We start from the raw sequence: 12662 nt of genomic DNA on the forward strand, positions 1-12662 counted from the left end.
TATGTAGCCTGATTTTTCATTCTTAATATATAAGCTTGTCAGTAAGACATGTCTTACACACCAAACAGGAAAAGAGGAAGATGTTTTATTTTATGATTATTTGATTTATTGAAATTTTACTGCTATATGGTATTCAATAAATCTATAGTATGCATTATTTCAAAATTTCAAAAGTTCGAACTCTGTAAATTTTACGACATCTCTATGTCACGAAGAAAAGGATTTATTGGTATTTTGTCAGAAAAGTATATATCAAATCAAATTACGATACATGAGCAACAAACACGCGGAACAGGTGATTCATCGGCATGTGGGGGTACATGTCCACTGTTTAGGTGCAATCTCTTTCAAGGACGATTGTCAATATACCTGTAGTGTATTGACTTTAAGATAACGGATATATGTGACGTATAAGGGTGAAATAAAGACAAAAGCAATCACGAGGTCAGCTGCAAAACAATATTTTGGGGTGTTGGAACCATGTTTCGAGTCATCGTTCTTCTCGCTTTGTGGACTTGTACCATTGGACATACACCGAAAGGTAAACCAATGTTTTGTTTCTTTATCGATCTCTATTGCATAGTGTGTTAGACGTATGGCCGTTTGTCGACATGACAGAAATCGCCAAAAGTTCATTTCAACAAAAAGAAAAGAATTTGAAAAATATTGTGATCCATAATTTTTAGTAGCTTAATAGCAGAGTACATAAACTATGTGGGCTCAGATTTGGCATAAAATATTTTTCCTAAGTCGTTAACAAAATACTCTATATGTTACTAATCTCTCAAAGAAATAAGATAAGGAGATAACACCTGTAGGACCTCTTCATCAAATTTTAATTCGATTTCTTTTCCCCTATTTTTCTCACCTTGTATTAAATCTAGGAGGGGAGGAATACAAAGTCACAAAATAGTGTTTTGAATTTATGCGATATGTATTGTGCATTCTGGTAAAGGGCTTGTACAAAATGCATTGAGTTGTCTTTCTAACAGAATACCTAGAGGATTACTGTGGTAAAACTCTCTACCACCAGGGACCATGGCTACGTCTGAAGCTGACCAGGAGGGACTACCCATCAAACTTCAAGTGTAACACTTCTGTCGTTTTCTCTGATACTAATTCGGGGCAACCCGCGCGCCTCGTGGTGGTTGTCCACAAACTGGAAACTAAATGCCCTGGAGATCGGCTCACTTTGGTTGATGGAAATACCTCCGTTCTTCTTAAAGGTTAGAAATAAAAACCTTTATTATCGCTGGGTCCCCTTAATTCATTGTGCAGTGAACATGCTATCTGATATTGTTCTTCAATAGAAAAACAGCACTGTTATTTTTTCTTCTTTAGAGGCAAAGCCTTACTTGTGCGGGAAACATGAGCCAAAGGATGCAATGTTTACTGTCTCTTCAAGTCTCATTGTAAACTTCCAAAGTGATGCATCTGAAAATGATGATGGATTTGAACTCTACATCACCCGTTTCCATCTTGGTAATCTTCAAATTAAAACGATACTGAAATGTGTGGGTTTTTGTTCGCTAGATTTGACAATCTTGATGGTATATTGCTGGTGTTATTCCATACCCTAGGTATCTGCGACCCGACCGAGTTCCGGTGTGCCAGGGGTCCTTGTATTGATAAGTCCCTTCAGTGTGACGACCACGACCAGTGTGGGGACGAGTCCGACGAGTGTAGTTGGGGATTCGGACTGGTGGCTGCCCTCTTGGGCGCCACTTGCCTCGGGTCTCTGCTCACCATTCTGGTCTTTTGCTGTTGTTGTTCCAAGTTCCGCTCTCGCTGCAGTAAATCAAACTCTCGGGGACGAATTATCCCTGTGTTCAGAGTAAGTGTTGTTGTAGCTCGATCAGTAAAGGTTAACTATCGTCTATAAGGCCATCAAAATTCCACAGTTTAAACAACTGATTACTGTTTAAAAGCTGCATGTACGAATGCAGAGCTATGTTGAATAACATTATTACATCTCGTTTTAGAATTACTTACTATATATTCTATCAAATGTTGAAACTGTTTGCAAGTTGATTTTGCAGAAATACCGGTAAAAGCTTAAGAATATTTTTTTTCGTTGACAATTTCAGAGAAGTGAAACAAACAGAACCCCAGCACTAGACGAACCCAAGAAGGCGCCTCTTGAAGTCCCGCTTTCTGTGTCTCATCTTGAACAAACGCATCCGGCATTCTATTCTCTTTCACCTCCAGCCTACACAGCCATACCCGACGTCACTTCCGGCAATCAGAGTGGCGGACCCCTTCCAACAAAAACCCCTATTCAATAAGAGTTGATGCGAGACAGTTTTTACCTTAATCTGTGATGTGCTCGTTAAATTTCATTTAAAATGTGAAAAACAATCTCTAGAATCTCTGAAAGTAATCCATTTTTGATTGGTTCCGATGTGTCATAAGATATTTCGATTTTTCTTTTTTAATTTTACAATTAATAAAAAAAAATAATGACTGCTTTTTATTGTTTTTATAGTTTCCATATATTATTAGTTTATGTAAACAAGCTACATATGTACATGTGTTGAAAATTACCAGAAAAACGTAAACAACTGGCATAGGAATAATCATATATATGTACAAATAAAAAAAAACCCACTTTATCATTGCACAATTTCCTAAACCATCTCGTTCATCTGCAGTCTGTCTAATGTTCCCATAAATCCTTTGTTTGATCAATATCTATATTCTTATATGTATCAATTCCTTACACTGTAAGAAAGTTCAAATCGATGCATGTGAAAAGTTTTCAATTGTTTTCTTTTGAAAATTTCCATGTTATATGAAGGTTGCAATTTCACGTGGAAAATATTTTTTCGAAAATCAATATGACCGATATGATACAGTTACGTAGAGGTAAATGACGATATTCAAAAAACAAAGCCGTTATTTGCAGATACCTAAAGGTCTGTGGGAACATAAGAAGGCAGATAATCACAAATCATATATCAATAATATGGTGTCTTTGATACATTAGACAAAGTTGTACAACACATATAAAATTATGGGTGAAAAGTAAAAACAATTAAAAATGATAAGGTTCCTTCTTAATTCTTCTCACCATAATCATACTACTGAAGCAAATTCACTTCACAACAAAAACTATGTATGCATGGCAAAACAAATTTATGCTCATGACCATGAGGTGTATATTGTAATAGATATGTACCAATACTGAAAAAAAATTGTGTTTCAAATGCTCTTTTCAACCATCATTCATGTACTTTGCAAAAAACACTTAAAGGGGCATGGTCACGATTTTGGTCAAATTCTATTTTGCTGTTTTTAATATGATTTATTATTATATTATTGATATCTTATTCTAATGATTAAATGAAATTTGAGAATCAGTTGTTAAGATATAAGCAAGATACAGAGCTCACAATTCTTTGTCATGTGAACAAGGCTCGTGCCCTGTTTTTGTTTACATAGGTTCAATACACCAGTAAAAATCTTTTTAAGCTGATTTGTCTATCTTTTTCTTCATTTTAGGCATATATAAACAGTTCCTAACCTTTAACACATTCATTTCGGGTCTAAAATTGCAATTTTCACTTCAACATTCAAAATGAAAACAAAAGCTTTGTTTACATAGCGAAGAATTGTAAGCTTTGTAACTCTCTTATAACTCAGAAAATGACACTCAAATTTTGGTTGCCCATTTAAAATGCATTACTAAAGCATTGTAAACATTAATATCGGAAAATAATTTTTGCCCAAAATCGTGACTATGCCCCTTTAAAATATTTCTACTAACAAGGATTTAAAAAAACATGTTTTGAAATGTTGTCATTGGTTCCACAGTTACAAACAACAGAAAGTTCTAAATTAACCTTTGACACAATCTTTCAAATAGAAGCACAGAAGCACCAAATAAAAACAGCTAAAAAAAACCCGACTTTTATAACATCCCTTTGCATGATTCTTCTTAACAACTGTTACACATAATACCTAGTTAAGAATAAAAGTTTTACATGACAAATAAATTTTATAAATTTGAAGGTTTTCTAATTCTCAGCAAAATATGCCTTCTGTATGGCAAGGCAAATTTATTTCTTTGTCTAAAGATTTTAATTGGCCAATTGTGTGTTCAGTCCTGCAATCGGCCAATCATAACGTTTGCATTAAACACAAAACAGATTGGCCCACTGTAGGATCAAACACCCTCTTGAGCAAAGTTACAACTGAGCTACAGTCACTGATAATATCCACAGTGTAATAAAACAATCTTAGGTTACAATGTACCTTTTTTAGACATAAAAACAGAATATATGTACATAATATAAATACATACATGTATCTGGTAAATTAAAGAGATACAGTTAAACTTCGATATCTCTAACACTGATATCTCAAATATAATGGATATGTCAAAGTGATTTGTAAATCCCAACTACTTATTTTTTAAGTATTTTACCCTCAATATCTTAAAAATTTGGATATCTCAGTGTTAGACAGTCTCATCTTGTTTGAGATAACAAAGTTTGACGGTGTTAATAATTTGCTGAGGATTAAACATTGTTTTATCCTATATTGATCTCAATGTCATTATAATATTTAATATCAAAATATAGATATCTGTAAAATAGAAAAAACAGAGAAAGAGGTCTGTCTACATCTAATTAAAAAAAATATGTATAAAGAAATTTTAGCAATAAGTAAACTTCAACCTTTCGTAAAATTCACCAATGGTGATACATTTTTTTTTCTTAAAAGCCTTCAAATAAATTGATAAGTATAAATACTTTCAATGGTAATTACATATATTTTGGTTTAGGCAAGATGTACTTTTTCCTGAAAGACGACTTAGATACTACTTTACCAAATAGCAGAAACACACTGGTCCTTGACTACCGGTATCTCAAGATAATCAGCAGTTAGTATAAATCAAACTTATCATAATAAAATAGGCTTTTACTAGTTACATGATGCAATTATACACTATAATAAAAAATAAAAACAAGTACATGTAATATGTTGAAAATTTTGACAATTACATTTGTTCTTTAAGCTCTTTACATATCATCTAAACTATGAACTACTGATACACATGTATATAATAAAATAAAACTGCAAACAGGTAAATCAAATAATGCAGTCATTTGTTCCTCTTCTGTCTAAGTTTGTCAAACATTCATACACATGCAAGGTGCCCCCATGACCTGACAGTATGATTCATACAAAGGTCCTGGTGTAGTTGAGGGTTATCTGATGTTTGAGAACTGAATCTCATCGTAGGCCGGTGGGGCGCTGGGCTGCGCTTGATTCACCTGGTTCGTCTGACTGGTGTAATCATACACGGGGTAGGCGGGGGTCCAGTTAGCGTTCGGCATCACATTATTCTCCTCCTCATCCTCCTCCCCACCCTCCAGTCTCACAGGGCCGGACACACACTCTGAATAAGCAGGAGGGGCTATAATATCAAAATAAAAGTTGTGTGTAATCACATACAATAAATACTACTAAAAGCATCTTATAGGTAGGAAGTACAGGGCTGCGTTTTACAAAAGAACTTATGACTTACGACCGAATTAATGAATGTTTTTTAATCACAAACTAATCAATATTTTATTGAAATAGCTGTAAATTATTGTTATGTAAATCAAAATAGTTGTAAATAAATGGTCTGATATAAATTTTGTTCATTAAAGACCGTTTCTTGAGACTGAAAATATTTACGACTTTGTCGTAAGTTCTTTTGTAAAACGTAGCCCAGGTGATTATATAAACAAATCGAAAAATGCTGATCATGAACAAAGAGGATCTTTACCATCTGGGTAGGGAGATGTAAGCCAGAAGCCTGGGTTTCCTGTGGGTGGGGGGTAGTTCTGAATCTCAGGCGCAGTTGGAATGGGTTGGGTCATCTCGGGGGACACAGTTCTTAGGGGTATGCTTCCAATGATAATTCTGTTGTCAACAGAGATTTTATTCCAACCAGTAGATATTCTGAACTATAAAAGAGAAGAAAAAAATGATACTACCTTCAATGAATGTGCACAGTTTAAGTCTTTAAATTACTTGTGTATAAACAGTACTAAGCTGACTTACTGTGAGCGTATATTGAATGTCTATGATGTTGCAACCTTTGAGATAAGACGGGGGAAGGGAAGGAACGGGTATGGCCCGAGTATAAACCTGGTGCTGGCCCTTATCCACAGCTAGAGACTGGTTAACATACAAAGGATAGACTTCACTCTTGGTTTTATATTTGGGATTTCCAGAGGAAAACAGGCTGTTGGAGAACCCTGTGTATGTTACATCCTGAAATCACATTTAGATTACTATAACAAGCATGGATTAAAATTGTTCTCATGAACTGAATGCTAACCAACTTTAAGCATGGAGAATAATGACAACAAACACCTAACTGACCTGGATGAGCTCCACTGACCAGGCTTGCACTGGGCTTTCACTCTTGTTATTTATGTCCATCTCCAAGATGATGGGTTCTCCGGGCACAAAGCCTGACTTGTTTACCTTCATTTGAACAATAATCTCTCCCTCTGAACAACAGCATCCAGTTATCTCTTGTCTCCTGTACTGCATGATTGGCATCTTCATGTGAAACACAAAATACATAGAACAACACATAACACTTTGAAATGCTAACATTTTAAAGAGGTAATAGAGGTTTTTATTAAGTTACTGTAAACCAACTATTATTCGCAACAATTTTATTTCACAATTTCAGAAATGAACTGGTTCGCAGTGACCCATTTACTGACCAAGCTATATTCACACCTGTTTTTAAATTGTTTATAACAACTATATGGCAAAAAAACTGGTCCGCAGCAAGAAATATTCACGACAATGAGGCTCTTGCAAAACTCGCCAAAAATTTTAAGCAAGTGAATAAAAGTTGGTTTACAGTTTACACTCTTGATATCAAAATGTTCTCAGTTTGCCTGATACGTGTAGATGTTCCTTACAAAATGATATTTCAAACGATTTGATGCATTTTCATACATTTGATAAGTTGAAGACCCCAAAATTGTACAGGATCATTAAAAAATCAGTACAAAATATCGCTTGAACTCTTCTGATAAGGTACCTTATTTCTAAACCAACAAATTAATGTATATTGTCACAAATGTCTTATTTTAAATGTTGAAATCAAATTTTGCGCACTTTAAATTTCACATGTATAGTAATTTTTATTACATGCTAGACCTACAATCTCCACTTTGGCACAAGGGTCCTGATACTGGGCCACTGGGGTCATGATTTTTTTTTATTTTTGTAGATGCCTCTTTGCTATAATTACTTAAAAGGTAAAACATGCTTACAGCACTGTGCAAAGAACAAAAAATAAATTGATTCACTCTAAACATAAGGAGTTGTATTACATAAGTGTATGATAGATTTAAAAACCAGACTTTGCTTTATTAATTAACAATGCATTCTTTAGAAGTGTATTAATTAACTTCACTTTACTGTAAAGTACACATGGATACCATTTTGTCTCCTAAATGCTCAAGAATACAGAAAATCATAAGGAATTTAAACATGTTTGCTATCATTCTGATCAATATTGCTCTGCCCTTGTCCGAGAACCTCGTAATTAACTTAAGTTACATAACATAATCTCTTATCATTTAAAATATACACACCACTGCATCAGGGAACATGTTGAGGTCCAAGTGATTTATGACAGTAAAAGGGAGCAGAATGGTTTCATCCGATTTCCATGGCCTGGCTATTTGTCCCTGCAGAGTGTAACGCACATAGCCCTTACGTCCTTCAAATGAGGACGGGAGCTCTGCATAAGAGTCCAGAGGGATGAGAAAGGGGTAAACATGATCTCCAGCCTCCAACACTTGAGCTGGTGTCTGAGATCCTAGTGAACAATTCAAAATTAAAAGACTTGAAGTATATATTCTTGGGGCAAAAATACCCGTAATCATTTTTCATGGTTAAATTACATTATTGGAGTGTCTGTTCTTACAAATGGATGTCTCAAACTTATCATAACTGGCATATAAATGCAATATCAATGTGTGGTTTGATTTTTGTAAACTATGAAAAAAAATCCAACTCATGTTTATGTAAGTTTACTCCAAGTATAATAAAAATCTGAACAGGTAGCACACTTTTAAGCATCAATGATTTATCAAACAAAATCTCTCAAACAAGAGTACTTATATGATAGATCAATTATTTCAAGAAAAGTTTTATTCCATTTGATTTTAATGTGTGCTCACCTCCAAACAGATAAAGTTTGTAATTTATATAAGTTTCCTTGGCTGTGAATTCCCGCTTGTCATTATCAGATCTTCGGTCAAACTTGCATTTTGCTTTTCCAGTCACATACAGACTGATGCCTAAAAATATTAAAAAGATAAAAAAAAATATCATCAAATATAGAAAAAAGAGTTGCTTGTATTTAAATGAATTTGTGGTTTTTAGAGATGGAAAGTTTCCTCAAATAATGATATGTCTTGCAGGAGAAAAGCCTAATGTACTATATGGCTACTTACTTTGAATTTTGAGAGGGTGAGATACATTTACAAAGACAGTTCCACTCAGACTTGTCCCTGATAAAATCACAATATTTCTACTTGTCTGACCATCCACATGAACTTCAAATTTTTGTATTTTCATCTCCTGTTTGAGTATCACATGCCATTCACCATCTTAGGAATGTACAGGTCTAAAAACCAATAAGAGCTAAAAAAAATTAAATGTAAGTTTTGTTTGTAGTTGTTATAATAAAAAAATTGAATATATGATATTTGAGGTAATTTATGTACAAGAGAATGCAGATAGACGATAAAAAGATTGATTTAAAGACCAAAACCATCATTTTTGTTTGTTACCCATATATAAATTGACTGACTGGGAAATATTTGATGCAGGGTTAAAAAAAAATTTTTGTAAACAAAATTTTTAGAAGCATAATTCATTTTTATTTCTGTAGCCATTGGTAGAAAGTTTAACAAAATAGAATTATTTATACTCTGTCACGAGTTTTTGCTTCCACCACTTTTCGCTAGATATTTCGATAATAATAAATACCTTTGTGCTTAAACTACGTTCATCCACTGATATGAAAAATGTCCAGATTATCTGTTTTGAAACGCCCCCTCTACTGCTTCAATTTTCAATACACATCCCAAAATAGAAAGTCTATGGGGATTTTGCATTGCATCAGCCATAATTAAGCACGAATGGTAACGTTGAAAAAGTGTGCAAGGTGTCCCGAAAGGAAAAAGATGTAAACATTACCCATTATAAATTTCCATAAGAAATTTGTTTTTGTTTCTGTAAACTTTTATGAGTGAAAAGGGATAATTTGTCAATGAAGATATCTTGGATATTTTCCATTTCTTTGATTTCAACTGTACTTCTTTCACAGGTATGTGTATTTTTATTAAAAATCTTTAAAAAGTGATGGAAGCAAAAGCTTGGGACAGACTATAGAAAGTCATTTAACTTAAATTCCAATAAAGTGTGCTATAGCAGATTAATATGCTTCCAGCTGCTTTATTTATAAAAATAAAACAAGCTCTCCAAAAAGTGTATAATATTCATAAACATTTGTATCTTTAAATAAAAGTACTCCAGTCTGAACTCAACTGGAGTACAAAACAAAATAAAAAACCAGTTTAAATATAATTTATTTATGCGTGCCATTGCCCAACAACAAAGCAAATTATTGTAATTGAAATCTTATAAAGGAGGAGGATAGGTCAGTTACGCTAAAAAAAAAGTAACAAAATTTCACTTATCATACATTGCCAATGAGAATGTCAATAGTGTCCAACGCAAATTCATGACATGTCTATGTTACATACTGGCACTGTACCAGTTATCGACTAAAATTTAACGTTTTCTTTTCGTATTTCCTTATTTCTTGATATTTTTGGATAACACTTGACATACTTCAAATGGTGAACTCCTTGTTTATCCATCTGTTAGATTATATTATTATTTAGAACCAAAAAACATCTTGTTTTGTGACTTTTAGCATGCCCCGAATTTGCCGAGTTTTCACGATTTACTGTACCAGTTATCTGCTTTGTGATAATAACATAGTAAAATTCCTGCACATGTTGATTTTATACTCTGCAAAATGTAATTTGAATAATGCCCCTTGTGGGGTCAGACTAAAGTTTGTAAGGATAAACAAACCTCAAACAATTATTTATTTGTTATCATACGGTATTATACAAAATCGTAGACTATTCAAATACATATTTGTGCAATCAGGCGTTCAACTGCTCTATTAATCTCTCGTAATTTAGTGAACTCCCTTTGTTTATGGATGTTATATGTATTGTCAAAATAAAAGAAGGGATATAATAACATATCACAAAGAGGTAATATTCTATTTCAAACTTCTTACGTCACATCCCCCACTGCTGAAAGTGCTAAGATGTAAATAAGCGGTAAACAATGATCGTTTAAGCTCATGTTTAAAACATATTCAAGAAAGTTTTCAAGCAAACTTACTTTCCTTTAAACGAAAAAGACGACTGAATTTTAAAAAATCTCGGATAGTCGCGTGCTATTAACCCGAACTCTCAGTTTAGCCGATAACTGGTCTTAGCTTAGCCGATAAATGGTAAAGTACCAGTATTTCCTTATTCTTAAACAGAAAGTATTACTCTAAATAAGCGATCTAGGTAATTTAGTCTGATTGTGTCGTATATGTTTTAATGATTACGGCAATTGTCTGAAAATTAGTGAGATTGTGATGATGAGTAATCCTATTTCACATCAAATTACTTACCAAGCCTTTTCTTGGTTTTGGTTCGTTATCATGTAGGAAATACAGATGGCATAGTAAAGTTTAGTATGCAACGTACAGATTAACGATATCCGGAATAATTCACGTATAAGTGGCGGATACTAGAAGGGGGTAACCTTTCCCTATTCACACTCTTACTCTGGAAACCCGGTAGGCCCAATTTAATGGAAAGTGGGGCTTCTATTCACAAGACTACATTTATATAAATGATATAATTTTCATGATAGTAGACTCTGAATATTTAGAATTGAAATATTCACTTCAGTTATAGGACGACCACACAAAAACAAGTGATAAAACTAATTTGATATTTATAGCAATGATTTTAACATTTAAACATCAAAGAACTGACATAATCTATTCCGAATATTTACAGCACATACATTTTTTATATTCCCAGGAGAACTGTTTCTTGTCTTCATTATGCTGGTATACATGTACCTATAAAGTATTTTAGGACAATGATAAACTTTTTGTATATTAGCAAGGAACTATCATCAAAGTTCTACGACACGTATATCCGGATATTCCGTTATTGCTACAGTTTGTTCAAAATTCTAAAAACAAGCAGAAGAGAGGTCTTTTTCACAATCAAATTATATACATTTGATATAGCTTGAATCTTCTCATACTTATTTTATTCAGATTCACGAAATTTTCACACAGTCAAACGGACAATATTTATAAAGAAGAGATCATAGCAATTAAATCAAAATTTTGTGAGTCGTGTCTTCATAGTGACAACAGAGAGCAAAGGTACGATACTTAAAAAGAATGACTGTGGTAGTCATTTTACTTCTTAACACTTTAAAATCTGTTAAAGTCTGACAAACTTTTAATTATGTATATCAAAGACGGCGGATGACTCACAGAGCACAAAGATGACTCGTAAAAAAGCTAAGAAACAAAGAAAAAACTACAGAGAGTAGGCAGATTTAGATGAGGGGGGGGGGGGGGGCGCCCCCTTTTGTGATCACAAGAGATAAAAATTATACGCCGTATATTCACAAGATGTTAAATTCAAAGTTATGAATGAAAGCTGTAATTGGAGTTTAATTGTTTTATTTAATAATCGAATGTGTTGGTAATTTCTAACTGTTGACAGTTCTTTCCTGTTCCAGGATATCAGTGTCATTTACCCATTCGTTAATGGTAAAAAGAACTATATATGATATGAGTTAAATTTGAACCCCATAATTCGCTATTTTTAAAAGTGTTTCGGGTACAATAAATATGTTATTTATTTTTTAGAAGAGTTGATATAAAATATTTGTTCACCTATTTATTTGATTTATTTGCACTCACTTGCCGTATATGACGTCGAAAGTGACGCTATTCTATAATTCAATCAAAATCGGTCAAAAATTGACATTTTTCTTATCTTCTTACGAATGGGAAATATAGAGCGCATGCTTGAACAAGGAACATTTTTTTGTCACTTATTAGTCTAACATGTAGCTAGATACATCTCTGATGAAAATATTTTGTTTGTTCAAGCATGCGCTCTATGTTTTCTGAAAGAAAAACTCCTTGAAAACAAGCTGTTTTATGCTAAAAATGCAAAAATGGCGGGAAAAGATTGTCTTTACGATGTCATATTTCTAAATTGTGGGCAGTTGCATCAAATTGAACATTATGTAAAAACATCACATTGATATCTGTACAAAGAAAACAAAGAATGACAGTAAAAGGACCAAGTTCATTTTAGGGGGCCATTTTAGGCCCATATCATATATAGTCCTTTATGATTAGATCTTAGTGATTTGTTTCTTTGAAAACGTTAACTTAACTCTTCCTATAAATTAATGTTGTATGGTTTCCCCCTGTTCTTGCATTTCTCTTATCTTTTAGCTAACTGGCTGGCCATTGCTATGTTTAATCAAATCAAATCATCATTAATATC

The 12662-nt window shown here is 33.4% G+C and overlaps 2 protein-coding genes across 3 annotated transcripts; one reads left to right on the forward strand and one right to left on the reverse strand.

Moving 5' to 3' along the window:
• The first annotated feature begins 350 nt into the window (after window positions 1–350).
• Window positions 351–2468, forward strand: LOC105325556 (uncharacterized). The gene is made up of 5 exons (XM_011425171.4): window positions 351–541; window positions 993–1226; window positions 1342–1482; window positions 1581–1834; window positions 2088–2468. The coding sequence occupies exons 1-5, from the start codon at window positions 481–483 to the stop codon at window positions 2283–2285; spliced, it is 888 nt and encodes a 295-aa protein (XP_011423473.3). The 5' UTR covers window positions 351–480; the 3' UTR covers window positions 2286–2468.
• Window positions 2456–10805, reverse strand: LOC105325557 (arrestin domain-containing protein 3). Of its 2 annotated transcripts, none has more exons than XM_066080361.1 (8): window positions 10742–10805; window positions 8487–8659; window positions 8211–8330; window positions 7620–7846; window positions 6382–6564; window positions 6058–6270; window positions 5780–5960; window positions 2456–5422 (listed from the first exon to the last, which is right to left on the reverse strand). In XM_066080361.1, the coding sequence occupies exons 2-8, from the start codon at window positions 8608–8610 to the stop codon at window positions 5214–5216; spliced, it is 1257 nt and encodes a 418-aa protein (XP_065936433.1). In that variant the 5' UTR covers window positions 8611–8659; window positions 10742–10805; the 3' UTR covers window positions 2456–5213. The 2 variants fall into 2 exon arrangements, with proteins under 2 accessions (XP_065936433.1, XP_065936432.1); XM_066080360.1 differs by having other exon boundaries at window positions 8487–8676; window positions 10742–10796.
• Between the last annotated feature and the right edge of the window lie 1857 nt (window positions 10806–12662).

This window comes from Magallana gigas, chromosome 3 (assembly GCF_963853765.1).
Source record: "Magallana gigas chromosome 3, xbMagGiga1.1, whole genome shotgun sequence".
NCBI lineage: Eukaryota > Metazoa > Mollusca > Bivalvia > Ostreida > Ostreidae > Magallana > Magallana gigas.